The sequence below is a fragment of the Natrix helvetica genome (assembly GCF_964273705.1).
Source record: "Natrix helvetica genome assembly, chromosome: 1".
NCBI lineage: Eukaryota > Metazoa > Chordata > Lepidosauria > Squamata > Natricidae > Natrix > Natrix helvetica.
The window spans coordinates 335,070,596-335,087,879 of record NC_138548.1 but is presented as its reverse complement, the minus strand read 5'-3'; the positions used below and the strand labels follow the sequence as shown (position 1 = coordinate 335,087,879).

Below are 17,284 nucleotides of genomic sequence, written 5' to 3'. Positions count from 1 at the left end.
AGTAGTAGGTTATGGTCTACCTTATCAAAAGCCTTACTGAAGTCCAAGTAAACTATATCGACGACATTCCTCTGGTCCACTAATTTCGTCACATTATCAGAATGCAATAAGATTAGTCTGGCATGATCTGTTTTTGACAAATCCATGTTGGCTTTTGGCTATTACTTTGTTTGCTTCTAGGTGTTCGCAAATTCGTTGCTTGATTATTTTTTCCAGAATCTTTCCTGGTATTGAGGTCAGGCTGATAGGTCTGTAGTTTCCTGGATCTAATTTTTTCCCTTTTTTGAGGACGTGGGGGAAAGTATGGCATTTTATTCATTGTTTTAAATGTTCGCCAAGGAATGCGGAAGGTATTGCCCGCAAAGAGTTAACATCTTTGGAATTAGGTGGGGTTAAAATGTTAGGAATGGTTAATTCCTGCATATTTTGAAAACAGAAAAAAATATAATTTATAGCTGAAATGGTTTAAAAAGAAAGAACTATGCCTACAAACCACTAGATATGTGGATTTTTTATTTAAAATCACTCATCAGCCTACTGAAAATGAATAGGTTGCCAAGAAATCTCGACAAGTGCAACTTCGGCAGTTTCTGGCCTGCAAGTGTCTTGCAGGCTGTTCGCCCAATCTAGTTATGCCTTGTCAAAGCTGATTTCAACCCTAAATCCTGTGGGTTTGGTTTGAGGCAGAAATGTTTCTACTCGGAGATGCCAGGGACCGAATCCAGGACCTGGATGCAAAACTGGATAATAGCACAATTGAACTCTCTTGCCTTCCTCGTTGTTTGAGAGTCCCCTGTTTAACAGTCTTGTGACATTTTCTGTGGATCTGACACTCCCGCTCAAGATGAGCTGCATTCTGCCACCAGCGTTCTTTAGCGCGTCGCAATCTCGATGGCGTAGAATCGATGGAGCAGGGAATGCAAAGGCGATGCTGGCAGGATCTCTCCTTTCATGTGCCTGTGTATGTTCAATCAGCCTGGAAACAGATTTAACTTGCATATTCAGTGTTTTTGGAGAACTGTGTTAGGGCTGCTGTCTTGCTTTGATTCGTTTTCCCTGCACAGTTTTGCCCACACTTACCAGCTGTGTAACCTTTCGAAGAGCAAGTTAACTCATTTGGGTGAGCCTTGCAGCTCTTGCCGAGCGAGTGAAAAATAAAAAATAAAACAAAACAAAAAGGAGAACATATTTGTTCGGCATTTGTGAAAATCTTCAAGGCTCGCAGTGTTTAGCTGCTCGCGCATCTCACATTATTCCTTAGGTGCTGCTCAGCATAAGAAAAGACATCTTTTTTTTAAAAAAAAAGTATGTTCTTGTAGACAGCCATCTGGTCGTTAAGAAAAGGACCTTCTATTTCAACCTTGATTTTTCAAGGCAGGCATTGTGGAAGGTCTGTTTTCAAGCTTGTATGTTGTGACAGAACAACCTGTGTACCCACGATAATGCACCTTCATCCACTTGGCTTGACTTAATGATTCAAAGTGAGATAGCAGAAAGATCAGTCAGACAGGTTCCTCCCATTTTCTGCCTGCTATCTCCAGGTGGTTGAAGAAAGAAAACGCTGAAAGAGTCACCACCTCAGAAATCAAAATAAAAAAGGGCATGTCTTCCTTGTTTTTACCCTGTGCAGGGATCATGTTAATAAATATGTGGCTTACTGAAACAATAAATCAACAGATTTTGGTATCCGGGAAACTCCTCCAACAGTATAGAGAGCTCTGCTGTATCTTGCGGTGGAATCCTGAGCTTCTGGCTGCATAATAAGTGGGAAGAACAGTGAAAACTGCAACAGAGACAAAACTGCTCTCTGTGTTACTGTGTTGAAGGATAATAACTAAGGCTGTGCAGTGCTGTGAATGTGAAGGGGAAAAAATGCTATGGTGCATATTTGAGGTATTTATTTATTTATTATTTTGCCTTTGAGTAACTGTAGGAGAAATCCATATAATTTTTTAGACAAGATTTTAGAAGTGGTTTGCCCTTGTCTTTTTCTTCCCCGTACAGGGAGAGAGCACCCTGTACAAGCACCTCACCCCTTTCCTAAGAGGGGGTGTGCATAAACGCACCAGCGTACCTATGTCCCTGTTTTATTGTTCCCATTTATTTGTACCCTGTGTTCATGTCCATGCTTATACTTATACCTGTTATCTTGTACACGTTTGACAAACAAACAAACTAACTAAATAAATAAAAACAATTGACCCAAACTCAACTAGTTGGCTTCCATGCCTAAGACAGGACTGGAATTCAGGTTTCCCTGCTCCTAGTCCAACCTCTTAAGCACTAGACCAAACTGGCTCTAGCGTAGTGCCTCTCCTATGGGCAATTCCTTAAAGCAGACTGAGAACATGCTTTTGGAAACATCCCTTTGAATCCAATATGCTGCACAGACCTAATAAAAACATAGGAAGGAAAGCATGGCTGAATCAGACTAAAATTTTATCTAGCCAATTTCTTGTTTCCCATCCAAACTTCCATAGGAGGTTCGCAACAGAACCTGGGTTTGCAAAGTATCCGCCAGGAGGGGTGAAGATAGTATATAATCCCCATGATCAGTTTCCTTTAAAGTCTTGTTATTGACACCACAGCCATCCTAAGGCTTAAATGACTGCATTCTATACTTGAGTATTACATTATTCAAAATTCTCATGAAATTATACAAATTGAAGAGGATCTAATGGCATAACTATTGGATGTTGAATAACTGCTGGTAGGCCATCAAGAATATTGTGATGTCATGCAAATGGATGTGAGTTTTTATGCTAGTTACATGTTCAAGCCAGTATTGAATAGTCAACTTTCCAAAAACGAGTAAGAATTGAGGGGTTTTTGGTGAAATTGTTATAGGGTAGCATGATGACAAAAAGGTACACTGTAGGTAGATATCAGAAACTTATCTGAGATGGATAGGGTTCTTAAATGCCAGTTCTGCCTTGATTGTCCTTCCTTGAAATACAGGAAGAACTTGTGAACTTCAGTCTTCAATTTCCAATCTTACTATGCAGATAAAATATGGGTGTTTATACATACATTCAGCATAGGAGATTTACAAAAAGTCACCTAGAATGGCTTAGAAGCAGAAATTGCTATTCAAAAGCCATAAATCAGTATTGGCCCGAGTTCTTGTAAAGAAGAAAAAAAAGCGATGGCAAGCCATGACTTTCAATCCCATGAAGAGAGTAGGACTACTTTGGAATATACACATTATATAAACTAGCATGACACCACATTCACAAACTCTTAATTAATTTAAAATCAATAAGTGTACACAGAATCAATTAAATATACATTTAGTATTGTATTTAGCCACAATATAATATAAAACAAGATAACATATTTTAGAATTTTTCCCCCTAGCATTTCCCCCGCAAATGCAGGGTCTGCTTTTTTCTGATCAAACAAGTGTTAATCCATTAGTTGCCACAGGAATTGACTGGCCATCTTGTTGCATGAGCCTGGCTGAGAGAGAGAGTAGCTGGGCCAAAGTCACCCAGTTGGCTTTCATGCCTATGACAGGACTAGAACTCACAGTCTCCTAGTTTCTATCCCGGTGCCTTAAGTACTAGATATATCAAATAAATGCCATTTTATCTTTTCCTCTCCTACTTTTAGCTTCAGATCTTTGTAACCTTTGTTTGTATGTATTTAGATCCCTCAGAAGAGAACCAATGGGGAAAAGTGCCAGCAAAAGGGTGAACGATAGGAAGAGAAAAGAATGCCACCTTTTTCCAGGTCTAATACTATCCTTTTGAAATAAATTTGCCACTGGAAGTGGCTGCTAATATTTTATTTCATAATCTGGAAAATAATAGCCCAAAATATTCTCTTTGGGAAAATATTTCTAAATCTCTTTGTTCAAATGTTTGTTTATTTTTTCCTTATGTAGAATTTGTAAAAATTCCTTCTGAAATGAAGGGCATTATTAAATTCCATGAATACTAAAAACAAGATAGCTGTGGAACTCCTTTCACTGAAATTGCAGAATTACAATGTCACATCTCATTGATATTATTGTTAATTAGCAACCACATCAGCTGGTAGTTACCATTCAGGCACAAGAATCAACTGAATAATAGCTACAAGATTTTAATTCCCTTTTTGACAAAAACTGGTTGAATTTCAGATTTGGATTGGATCTTGGGATGGTAGTGTTGAGATAAACAAATCTAGCAGTCCTATGAAGAGTAACAATTTATTCTATTAACACTTTCTGAACCCAAATATAAATCAAAACTATACACGGAAAACTGCCATTTTGCCATTTTAAAAGAGGGCATAACAATGTATGTATGTTTAGGGAAAAAATATGCGCTCATGCCCACTCTTTAAAGGCCAGAAAACTATCGCAAGAAAATATTTACCAATAAGTAGTAGATGACAAAATCCTGCAGAATTGTGTGCAGGTTTTTTTGTGTGTGCTCCTAACCAGTTTGATAACTGAAATGTTGAAAAAATGGGATGAACCAAAAAGAAAAGGTTAAAAAAAAAGAGAAACAAAGGAAATTTGCTATTCTCCAGTAATATAGGTTGGGCCTAAGACCAGAGAAGCAAAAATATTTGTCAGTAATATGGAACCTGCTTCCAGTCTCTCTCTCTCTCTCTCTCTCTCTCTCTCTTACATGACTGAGTAATACAATTTTTGAAACCTGAGCTGAAAGGCAAAATAATAAAAAGAAATGCCTTTGGAACTACCTCTGAACTAACAAGATGATCCTTCTGGAGATAAAATGTCATATTTGAATGACTTTGTACCAAAGGTGCTTTTCTAAAAGGCAACTAGACTTTCTTGGCTCTTGAGCACAAAAGACAAGAAAGACCAGTTGCCTTTTAGAAAAGCACTTTTCAGACAGCCATGATTGAGAATCTCCATAGACATTTGAGTGACTTGTTCATTTCTATCATGCTAGCAAGTGGAAAATGTGCCATCTATCGAGTTCTAGGTACCTCTATATCATCTGGGTAGAAGATGATGAACAGACTCCTAAGATCAGAAAATGGCGTATGATGGTAACCTTATGAAAGCCAACATTACAGCCATAGAGTAGATTACAAACTTGACTTAGTTTAGCAGAGGAACAGTATACCTAATATTCTCCTAACTCATCTGTGCATGATTGCACTTGTACCCAAAGACTCCAATTGTATCAAAGGAGATTTTCTTACTTTACTGGCTCCCATGATTCCCGCTCAAAGCCCCTGTGAATTGACTGGGCAATAGAGGACTCCATGAGATCGACATATCTAACCACAAGTGGAGCAAAGAGATCTTGGAGATGTTTGTGGTATTTTCCATTGCACAAATTATCTAGAACAAACAAATAAAAGCACAATAAGACACTGTTAGCAGCATTCCACAATTACGTAGTGTAATTTTTATGGTAACCAAATCAAAAGCCCAATCAATAAATGAATCTGCTGTCAATTTCTTTATTCTAGAAATATTTTAATATAAACAAGGAAATAATAGAACCATGGTACTGATTGTTTTTGAGAAATACTTAAGAATCACTTAAGTAAATGTTTGACCACTCCATCAAAAATATTAATAGACATTTTTAACATTTTAACTTTTCCCGTTAACAATAAATGTTAACATTTAGGTCCAAGAAGCTCCTCCATTACAAGTAAAAACTGATTTCATTTAGAATTCTAAGATCTCTTGGAAATTTTTTTTTAATGTACCTTTTACATCAATACGGAAAACTAAACAGGAAATCCCCAATTTTTCAGAAAGATTCTGAATCTTTCTCAATAGGAATGCTTGGATACCTGCAAGCTTATTTGGAAGTAATCCCAGGATATTCAATAGGGCTTAATTTCTAGCAAATGGATCTATTACCAAAAATTTAAAGTAGTTTAAATTATTACTGCCAACCCACCCTAGAATCCCGAGAGATGAGTTTAGGAAATCAACCAAGTATTTTTAGGCAGACTGACATTTGTGTGAGGTGAATGCCTCAATTTTCTCAGAAATCTATTTGCCACACTGTGTTCAATACCCTTTGCTTCCAAAACCATGAGAAAAATGAAAGAAGCCATAATGAATAAAATTAATAATCCAACTCAGTGATATGAGACATAGTGGTGCAATGTTAAGAGTGCAGTATTGCGGGCTACTTCTGCTGACTGCCAGCTGCCTGCAATTTGGCAGTTCAAATCTCACCAGGTTCAAGGTTGACTCAGTCTTTCATCCTTCCAAGGTCAGTAAAATGAGGACCCAAATTGTTGGGGGCAACAGGCTGACTCTGTAAACCACTTAGAGAGGGCTGTAGAGGACTTTGAAGCGGTATATGAGTCTAAGTGCTATTGCTATTGCTATATACACATGAAAAAGATTTTTTGAGCCTTTTTTTCTATAAAATCTGCTCTTTGCAAAAAGTTGTCAAGCAATACTTCATGTCTGCAGTGAAAACATTGCCTTCAAAAGTGCACTGTAATATATTTCTGTAAGGAGTTGGTGGTAAAAAAGAAAAAACTAAAGTGATTGTGTGAATCCAACACATCAAGAGCACTAAAGGGGACCTTTATGAACAAATCCATGTCATTTGGTTTTGGGCAAGGGTTATCTTGATTGCACTTTTTCAGAAATGTTTTACTTTTTTTTTTTTTGCTTCTCATAAAACTTCCAAAGGTGACAAAATGCTGTTTATATTATTCTTTTAGACTACTTTTTAAAAGATATCTATGACTTTTTCATAGCTTTTATTTATTTTTTATTGTTTAGGATACGTCAGACACTAGGGTTTTTAGAATATTTTTCCCCCCAACTTTCTACGTGTGTTTGAAATCTCTTCTTAAACAAGAAAGAAAGCCTTGCTTCACTTAAACATAAATATTTTCACGTAGAGGTGTCAGTGGGGAAAAATATGTCTCTCTAATCTCCGTGTGTCCCAAGATATTAGGGCTCTTGACTACCTTTTGATTAAGCTTTTAAAGCCAGAAACTTTTTTTTTGTGAATACTAGCTTTAAAAAAAACCTTATTCCTAATGCAAACCTCCCCATTTGCACCCAGATGAAAAAAAGTTTTGTGTGCCACAAGTAAGTACCAGAAGCTGCTGGCACAGTCTCTTCCTTGGTCCCCTGGCTCATGTGATTTTGTGTTGTAACGGAAGGAGGTAGATTTTCTTCACAACCTTGCATCCATTTCTGCAGTCTCCCCAAATAGATTTGCAATGCAATCAGCATGACCTACCAGCTGATTCAAGCAGAAATTAGAAAGCTGGTTGGTATTGCTTTTTTATAAATTGAATAACAAGGACTGAATATCTTCTTTTTGCAGGAGTATGAGTTATGCTCTGAGGCTTGGTTGTGGGGTGTTTCTGTGTAGGTGTGTGCTTCTGAATATACAATAACAGTTTTCTTTCATAAACATTCGCAAAATGGAGGTTCCTTGGAGCTCTCTAAGCTTGGCTGTTTTCTTGCACATTTCATTACCCAAACTAAGTAACATCATCAGTGCTAGTCCATTCAGAAAACCATAGCAATTTGTGAAGTCATTTTAAGTGACTTAACTAAAGGGTTAAGTGAGGAAGAACCAGCAATCAGTCAAAATTAACATTAGCCCAACGCTTTCATCTCCCTGGAGAATAAATTAAACGGCCAAAGTACAATACATACAGTCACTTCGAAGGGAGTCATTTAGAAGCTGAAAGAGTGGAAAGCTGTCCCAGGTGTCTGGGGGCTGGACTTCCAGTGCAGCATCCATGTCTACTGCAAACAACGAGAGGAAGGTCTCCGCGTGTTCAACCATTAAGTCTGACCACCAAGCAAAGGCCTTGAAAAGTTGCAAAACAAAACAGAATTAAAAAAAAATAAACAGAAGTGTTATTAAACTAGACCTCAGGTTCGGTAGGCCTTAAATAGTAAACCAAGTGAATACCTTAGATAAATCTAGCTTTATTGTAAAGCAAACCATAGCGCAATTGCTAGCACGTTGTAATCATAAGGCAACTAGGGTGCAACAGAGCGTCTGCTTCTCAAAGAGTAAACTTTTCAAGGAATAAACTTCTCAAGGAGTAACTTCTCAAAGAGTAAAGACTCAGAGGTATAATCTTCCCCATCTTCACTAAAACAATGGATGTGAACCTATTCAGTTTACAATAAATCACTTGTGGATCATGCTATTTCTTAAGAGTTCCTTGTGTAAAATATATCACATTTGGGAGTTTCTTCACTGTCTTTGTAGGTTTTCTGCTCCTCTTTCCCAGGGAACCCTCAGACATTATTACTTTAAGTTATCAAGTATGAAAATTGGAGATTTAATGGCCATGAAGCACCCCACATTTACATTCAAACTCAGCTAGTGGGTGAGTTTTTAACATAAATTAGCGATCACGATGAAAAAAAACCCCATATGACATCAGGAGAGCTATCTGCAGTCAAGCTACGATAAAACTACTAAGAAATAAAGAACGTTGAAAACCAAGAAATATCAGTGAAGTAACTCATGGGTCATGCGCACGGGTCCTCAGGAAGTCATTGTACAGCTTCTCTGAAATGACATTCACATCATACATGTCTCAGATGTGAATGTGCTAGGAACACATGCACGCGTGTTTAAAATCACTTCTGGCTTAGGAACATGCAACATGAGTGGTGTTATCAGTAGGACCTTGTGCAATAATGACTAAGCAATAAAAAAAATACTCAAGAATTCAATGCTTAGGTAGTAATTGTCATTTTCTAAAGCGTTAAGAGTATTTTGGCAAGTGACTCAAGGGCTAATCCTGAAATCCTGCTCCATAATCCATATTCTTACAGGTAATCTTTCTAGTGATTGCCTCTGAATTATATAAAATGCTCTCCTGAAAACATATGTGCATTAGCCATTTGTAGCCTCTTTTCAGAGGCAGATGAGGACGCCTTAATTTTTCCAGGCACTGTAAACTTAGCTGGAAATGATGATCCATGTATATATATATTTAAAAAGTATTAGTTTACAACAGTAGCACACGTGAATAAACTTTACATATCCATCCTCTGAAATGAAAATCAGTCATAGCGAACATAAATTCTTCTGATCTCAGGGAGACTGTGGTATATATCTTTCTCTGAATCTTGCTAATGTTGTGTTGGCAGAATATATTTCAAAGAAGATACGTTTTTGTCTTTTATTTCCCCTAGTAAATAAGACAGCATTCCCTTGAAGAGGGTAGACAGAGGACTAGAGGACTTATTTGAAGAAGGGGAAGTGAGATTATTCTACTGAATAATCCCTTATTCAGTAGAACTCCCATACGTACCAGATGGCACTATCTAATATTAGGAGGTCTCAATTCTCCATTCTAGAGACCATTCTTCTCTTTTGGGACCTTTCTGGAACTTGCCAGGTGAAGAAATCCTTGAAGAACGTAGCTTTCCAGAATTCCATTCTGCCAGCATGACATTGGAATTTGATGCTTGTGAACATTTTGGGGTTTGTTTGTTTAAAATGCATAAGATGTTTGGAACATAATAAGAGCTTTTAAACTATAATTGAATTATTAGTTATTTATAGTTAATATCAAGAAACAGGACAGTGAGAAAAATAGAGGAAGATTCAACAGAAGGGAATGAATAGGCATTGTTTCTAAACTATTCTTAAGTGAAATCTAGCCATGGATATTAATTCTGAAATGTCAGTTAAAAGATGGAACTGACATTATAAATATATCAACTCTCTTTTACAGAACAATTCCTTGTCCAGTAACTTTCTTCTATTAAACCATTAATATTTACGTAACTTAAGAACTTTATTCAAGAAGTAATTATAATATGGATGATCTTCATTACCAACACCATATTTTGAGAAACAGAGGCAATGAAATATTTGAAGCAATGAACTGATACATCCTATACTGTTCATCTTCATTTAAATACTGCTTTTGGTCCTTCTGTTTTCACTAGCAAATGCTGTAGATATTGATAAAAAATATGAACAATTCTAGTATAATCAATTAAATGCCATCAAGTTGCATAGATTCTCTCCAGAATTCTGGTGTAGCTAGTGTTAAAATTTCCTAAAAGTAGGAAAGTAATTCTACCGACATTGGTAACATTGATATAGCTCCTAAAGGTTGATACTAATGTGATAAAAATTACTATTCACTAGTGTGATATACATTTTTATGATATTAAAATTAACTTTTAGGAACTATGCCAATGTCACCAATGTCAATAGAATTATTTTCCTGCTTTTTAAAATGTCAGCTGTACATTCCAATGAATGATTCCTCCCCCCCCCCATACTATTGAAAGCTATATAAATTCCATAAGAAACGAGGGGGAAATTGTTATTGGACAGTTTTATTTTGTCTAGGAACCTTGTTTCTATAATAGCTAGTATTAGACTTTCACGAGACTTCTAGAGATTCAATCTAAACAATTCTGCATTTTCTCCAACTAATGTTTCAAACAAAGATTATTAATAATCCTGCCTTTATGCATTGCATAAATCCAGTCTAGTGCAAGAGCAATGTAATTATATTGGTATTTTGAGGCAACATGAACCACTTTTATTGCAATCCTCTGTAATGTGAACTGTTATAGCAAAACAAGAGAAACAAATCTAGTGGCATCTAAAGATTAACTTTTTATATCCTTTTAACATTAGTTGTGGATTCTAGATCACACCACCTCACAGTGTAATAACTTCATGCTTATAACTCAAAATGTTTTTTGAGATAATTTAATCTAGAATTCAACCATTACATCCTGTTTTCATAAGTAGGAAAAAGAGCCAGTGCTTTTGAAATTCAAAGAAAGAAACATGGGATTTCTGTAAAAATGTTTTTTTTTTTTAAATTTTGTAGTGGGCACTGAATTTGCATATAATAATAAATCTGCCTTTTCAGGTCCAAGCTATCTCCTGAAATCTCTTTCTGAAAATGAGAAAAATAATATTGCTATTCAAGAATACAATTCCCCAATAATAAAATGTACTTTCCCTTTACTTACCTTCTTTATAATAAACATAGACAGGAAATGCAAATCCTACATCACAAAATCTATGTGCTATTTGACCATACCCATGAAAATTCATGTATATATGCAAGTTTTCAAGAGATAAATACATATATACATATTCATACATATATATACATATGGAGAGAGAATGATAAAGTTCAAAAGACTGCAGTAAATAAAAGCTTTAAGGGTCCCTGCATGTAATTTGCAAAATAGATCCCCCTTCCCATTTTGGAAAAAAAAAAGAGAAAAGAAGAAGAGAAGACAAATGGTATAGAGCTAAAGGGATATCTACTATATTATTGGAAACTGCTTATATTGTAGCATGTCCTACAGACTCGTTTGGGATTTTTTTAAACAGCAGATTTTTACACAGTTTTTTTTTATGACTCAGACTTTTTTTTGCAATTAATTTCATGCATCTTTGTTTGCCACAGACATGTATACTGAGAAGCGTCTTAATTTTTCCTTCGTATTGCTTGTTATTTTGAACAAACTGACTTTAAACTAGCTTAAGATAACTTTTTTTTCTGGTAATGTTTTTGTGTGGTCCCTTCCCCATGTTGGAAGAAATATCCAGGTCCAGTTCCAAGCCGGGAGAAAGACACTGGAGACAAAATGGAGGCTGAAGGCTGATTGGAAAGAGGGTCCATTTATTGCTGAAGCAGAACCACCAAGCATGTGTGATTCTGATGCAGCTGACCACATGGAGTTGATATTTATACCTTCTCTTGGGCTTTGCATTGAACTTCCTGTTCCTGTTCAAGAACATGTATTCTATTGGCTGTTGCCACATACAAATCCTAGGAGTTTGTCTGAGCTATGTTTGGTTGAAGTTTGAACTGCTGCAGGTGATGCAACTGAGATGATGCAATGAAGGAACTTTGGGCAATTCCTAGTGTGGGCTGAGGGCTAATCCTACCTTTGTTGGATCTTGCGTGATGGTATTTGCTTATGAATAGAGCTACTTATCTCTTTATCTTTTAAGTGCTGACATCTACTGAGGGCTATTAAGAAAGGTGGGGGCTGCCCTCTCCCTCCGAAAACATGTTTCATCCAGGGAAATATAATATTCTGCCTTTTTAATATTTCCCAAAACATTTCATTCTTCTAGGAGAGGGGTGGATGCTAACTTTCTACACCCATTTACTTCTCTTTGAATGATGTTCCAAATGCTCTAATTTTAGATAACGTGCCTGCTGCCTGTATATTCTCAATAATAATAATTTCAGCCTTTCAAATGGCAAATTATTTTGGGGAAGGTCTTTTAAGGTCTGAGAATGACTGATAAATAAACACACTGAGTTGTCTTGAAGGGTACCAAATGAGTGAAACCCCTCCCCCCACCAATGTTTGGTTATTTTACCCATCCATCTTGAAACATAAAATGAACTGGGGTTTATTTCTCAAGTGATATTGCTTCCTATCAGAAGATTCCTGACCCTGGGGGGGGTCTCTCCTAAGCTCTTCAGATAATGTTACTGCAAATGAAGTAGTGTAAATGTATTGGAGATGGCAAGAATTTCCTTTGTTAAAATTCTTTCTTGCAGCAGTTTGGAATCCGCATTTTAGGTCTCGTGGCCATTAGCCATGGAATGCATGCTTTGAAGCCATCACCAATTGCCTTCTGCTTTCTTTCCAGCAGACTAATGATAGACTAAAACCTTTCTTACCTTAACACAAGGCGATCTGTACCAAAGTGAGGGTGCGGTTGGAAACAACATGGTTTCCCTTAATCTAAACTTCCCTTGAACACCCCATTTCCATTCCAAGAAAAATGCCCTTTCTGAGTTACACCTTCAGCCATCTGAGAACAGATTAGATCAGATTAACAGAATTGGAAGGGACCTTGTAGGTCACCTAGTCCAACCCCTGCCCAAGCAGAAGACACCCTGCCATTTCTGACAGTTGGCAGTCCAGTCATTTTTTGAAAGCCTCCAGTGATGAAGCTCCCAGAACTTCCGAAGGCAACTTCTGTTCCATTGGTTGATTGTTCTTACTGTCAGAAAGTTCCTCCTTATTTCTAGGTTAAATCTCTCCTTGATCAGTTTCCATCCATTATTCCTTGTCTGGCCTTTGGGTGCTTTAGAAAATAGCTTGACCCCTTTCTCTCCTCGATTCTATATAATCTCTCTCCATATATACATATTGTATATACTAAAACAATACACACAATGAAAAAAAAAAACTAGAGGGCAAAGTGCTATACTCCTAGCTACTTCTTTCTCATTCAATAGATATTAGCAGCAGGGTGAATTATAAATCAGGTGTGTGTGCTGAGCAACAAGGGGAAAACAACAGGCTGAGGAAAGAGCCCAGGCAGGTAAGACAGGTGTTGGGATGTAACTGCAGTGCTTGTAAAAAGTATACCCATTGCTACATGCAGGGCTGAAGAACCTTCCCGACGTTGGCCTGCGATGTAGGACTACAGTTCCACAAGCAATTGAAACTGAAGTTGCTGTTACATTCCTTGAATCCAAAGTTACAAAGCAAGGATTACCCAGGGAAGATCCCATTACGAAACATGGCACTGAGAGGGCATGCACAAAATATGACAGGAGGTGACTCAGTTCATTCAGTTGAGTGACATACCTCTTTCCCCTGCCAGGATCATCCAAGATTGAATAAACAGTAGAAAAACAGGGAGGAAATTTAAATAGGCAATCAGGCATTAGTTGGGACTGGTGGCGTACTACGTGCTAGAAATAAATTAATTTTACATTGTTTTTTTTATTAGAGAGCTATTTTAGGTTTTATTTGAAACGTGAAATTATTTTTTGAAGGTTTTTTTCAATGCAAGATTAAAAAAAAGGTCAGTGACAAGGAAAGCAGAAAAGAGGGAGTTAATATTACAGGGTTAAAAGGTATAAACAAAGGTTTCTTTTATTGGAGTTTTAAAAGGATGATTTATAAAAGTTATATCAAATCACTGCAATTTCACTGGAATTAATTTATGTAGAATTAAGTCATCCTATACATGCAGTATATGCAGCGTACACTGTGGGTTACATGGGTGCCATATACCGTATTTTTCAGAGTATAAAATGTACCAGAGTATAAGACACACAAAGATTTTGAAGAGGCAAATTAAAAAAAAAAGTTTTTGCACTCTGCAGACCCCCCAAAAATGGCCCCTTTTTTTGCGAAAACAGTCCTGTTTTTTGTCAAAAAAAAAGGGGCAGGCATAGCCTTTAGGAGGCTTATAGTGTGCTCCTGGGGGTTGAGGGGGGGCAAAATTGAGCAAGAAATGGCCCATTTTTCACTCATTTCTGCCCCCTCCCCAGTTCCCTGGAGTACTCTGGAAACCTCCTGAAGGCTATGCATAGCCTTTTTGGTGAAGGGGCAGGGCTTCAGGAGGCCAAAAATGCTGTATTCAGTGTATAAGACACACCCAGATTTTCACCCTCTTTTTTGAGGTAAAAAGGTGCGTCTTATACACCGAAAAATACGGTAATAGCAAATTTATTCTAATCAAAAAGTGGTCAGAATATTATATATGAATTTGCGTAAGCTGAAACAGGATTGTTCCTAAGCTACAATTACCACGAAGAAAAAGGGTCTGTCACTTTATGTAATCATACAGACAATCCTTCATCCACTTGTGCCATCCACTTGTGTCATCCAGATGTATGAGGTCTAGAATTTTCAGAATTGATGACCAACATTACCAATAAATTTTGGGAGACATAGGAACAGTACATCTGAAGAGCATCATGTTTGGAAAGGGCATGATACACCTTTAGATGTAAAGTGCAACTTGGAAGTGATTCAGTGTCTGTCATATGAAAGATGGCAACCACAAACTTTATCCCAGCCTGTTTAAGTTGTTTTCTCACTGTTTACCTCTAAGAATGGCCATGGCGGGTTTGCCTGGCATGTTTCTAGGCTCTACAGCTGATATGAAAATGAATTGGAGGAGTATGATACCAGTCCTGGCAAAGAAGAGTCCAGAATAGACTATCCTAAGGGTTAGGTAGGTTGTTCCTGCAATCACTGCAGATAAAACAGTGTGAAGAAGCTGGCACCTGAAACTGTGATTTAAGGTGATGAGAAACCTTAATAATTGTGTTTTATGATAGTAAGATAACCATCTCAAGCACAGTAATCCCACAGTCATTAAACCAGGTTTTGGTGCTTTTGACAAAAGTTGCTCTCATCAGAAAAGAGGACTTTGGACCACTGAGCAACAGGACTTTGGACCACTGTGCTTCATTAAGACCAGGGTCAACGCAGCCGTCTACCAGGAGATTTTGGAGCACTTCATGCTTCCTTCCGCAGATGAGCTTTATGGGGATGCTGACTTCATTTTCCAGCTGCCCATACTGCCAAAAGCACCAAAACCTGGTGCAATGACTGTGGGATTACTGTGCTTGATTGTCCAGCAAACTCGTCTGACCTGAACTCCATAGAGAATCTATGGGGCATTGCCAAGAGAAAGATGAGAGACATGAGACCGAACAATACAGAAGAGCTGAAGGCCGCTATTGAAGCATCCTGGTCTTCCAGAACACTTCAGCAGTGCCACAGGCTGATAGCTTCCATGCCACGCCGCATTGAATCAGTTATTGCTGCAAAAGGGGCCCAAACCAAGTACTGAGTACATATGCATGCTTATACTTTTCAGAGGTCTGATATTGTTCTATGTACAATCCTTGTTTTATTGATTGCATGTAATATTCTAATTTTCTGAGATGGTGGATTTGGGGTTTTCATGAGCTGTACGCCATAGTCATCACAATTATGACAAATCACGGCTTGAACTATCTTGCTTTGCATGTAATGAGTCTTATGTCATATATTAGTTTCACCTTTTAAGTTGCATTACTGAAATAAATGAACTTTTGCACGGTATTCTAATTTTTCGAGTTTCACCTGTATTTAACTTCCTAAAGGGTCTCAAAAAGTTGGATTTCCAGAAAACCAGCAGTCGAAGATGACATGGGAAAGAGAAATGAGTTAAAGTATTGTTTTCAAATTCATTTCAATAATGTCCATGGCTTTATATTTATGGGTGCCACAGATATCTTCCTCTGAGTAATGGGTGTTAATGACACAATTTCATTATCTTTTGTCTTCTTAGGGAGATTCACGCTGCTGTTTATAAAGCATATGGAAATTGTGTTGCTGGCAATTCTTCATGGAAGCCATCTTGCAATGGAAGTAGTATTTCTCATGGGCCAAATTCTGAACAGCCTCTTTCCTTCCATGTATTTGCCTTCATAATCTTGGTCAGATTAGGAGGTGATGGAGGAAGAACTGTGTTCAACATGAATTAAAACTATTATGTTGGTTCTCAATTTTAGCTTGTTATGGCATATATGTGGGTTCCTGGGCAAAAGTAGAAGCCATGGGCAACTTCTAGCATTTATTTTTCAGGCAGAGCTCTCCACCTATTTCATAAGGCCACAAGTGACAATCTTATTTGTTTCTGAAACTCAGGTTAATTCACAGAGTTACACCTTGTCTGTGAAACAACTATTTCATGATGCTGGAGCGATATTGGCCTTCTTGAAGCTTTCATTGTACTCTAAGCCTTTTAGTGATGCACTCCTTAGAGAAGGGAGAAAAGTGTGAAAAGGTGTGGTTCAAGGTGACTTTGAAGTAGTCTATGGAGATTCTCAATCGTTCAGATCATGGTTGTCCCAAAGGTGCTTTTCCAAAAGGCAACTGGACTTTCTTGGTTTTTGTCAGAGAATTCATGACTGGCAGAGACATGGTAACAAGGTCAGCCAATGAATAAGGCTTAGTAACAAGGTCATCCAATGGGTGCTGAGACAGTAAGGAGCCTGGGCGTGGCTTAACTGTGCTAAACTCTGAGAACTAAAATGAAACTAAACTGGTCTGCTGCTCTGATCTGAAACTGAGGAACCACTCTTGGTATTGTCCATATTACTTCATGTGTTATTATGTACATAAAGAGAAGTGAATGAATACTGGTGAATCAGTTACCTGTGTGTGCTTTCTGGGTTTGATTTCTGCAACAAACTCTGACAGTTTTTTTCCTTGAGAATATTTTGCTTCTCATCCAAGAAGCTTCTTCATTTCAGATGAGAAGTGAAACATTTTCAAGGAAAAAAAACATCAAGAAAATGCAGTTGCCTTTTGGAAAAGCAGCTTTGGCACACCTTGAAGTAGCAACTCTCTGATGCTTTGTTCCCTTATTTCTTTGGGAGGGCTCTAACTTCCCTTTTCATATGTCAACTTCTTAATATATGGCTTTATAATCTACTGCAATATCCGCCCTGAAATTGAAAGAAAAATATCAATCTTGTTCCTAGTGATTTGGCAGTAACATGGACATATTTTGCCATTGCCTTCTTTCTTTTTCAACTTCCCAAT

The 17,284-nt window shown here is 37.5% G+C and overlaps 1 protein-coding gene across 7 annotated transcripts in view; it reads right to left on the bottom strand.

Moving 5' to 3' along the window:
- The window catches only part of CADPS (calcium dependent secretion activator), a 492,613-nt gene that overhangs the window by 122,100 nt on the left and 353,229 nt on the right, over positions 1–17,284 (bottom strand). For all 7 annotated transcript variants that reach the window (XM_081935645.1, XM_081935646.1, XM_081935641.1 and 4 more), the window contains 2 exons: positions 7,619–7,775; positions 5,164–5,305 (listed from right to left, as the gene is read on the bottom strand). In XM_081935645.1, the coding sequence (XP_081791771.1) occupies positions 5,164–5,305; positions 7,619–7,775 (299 nt within the window). The remainder of the gene's footprint in view (positions 1–5,163; positions 5,306–7,618; positions 7,776–17,284) is intronic.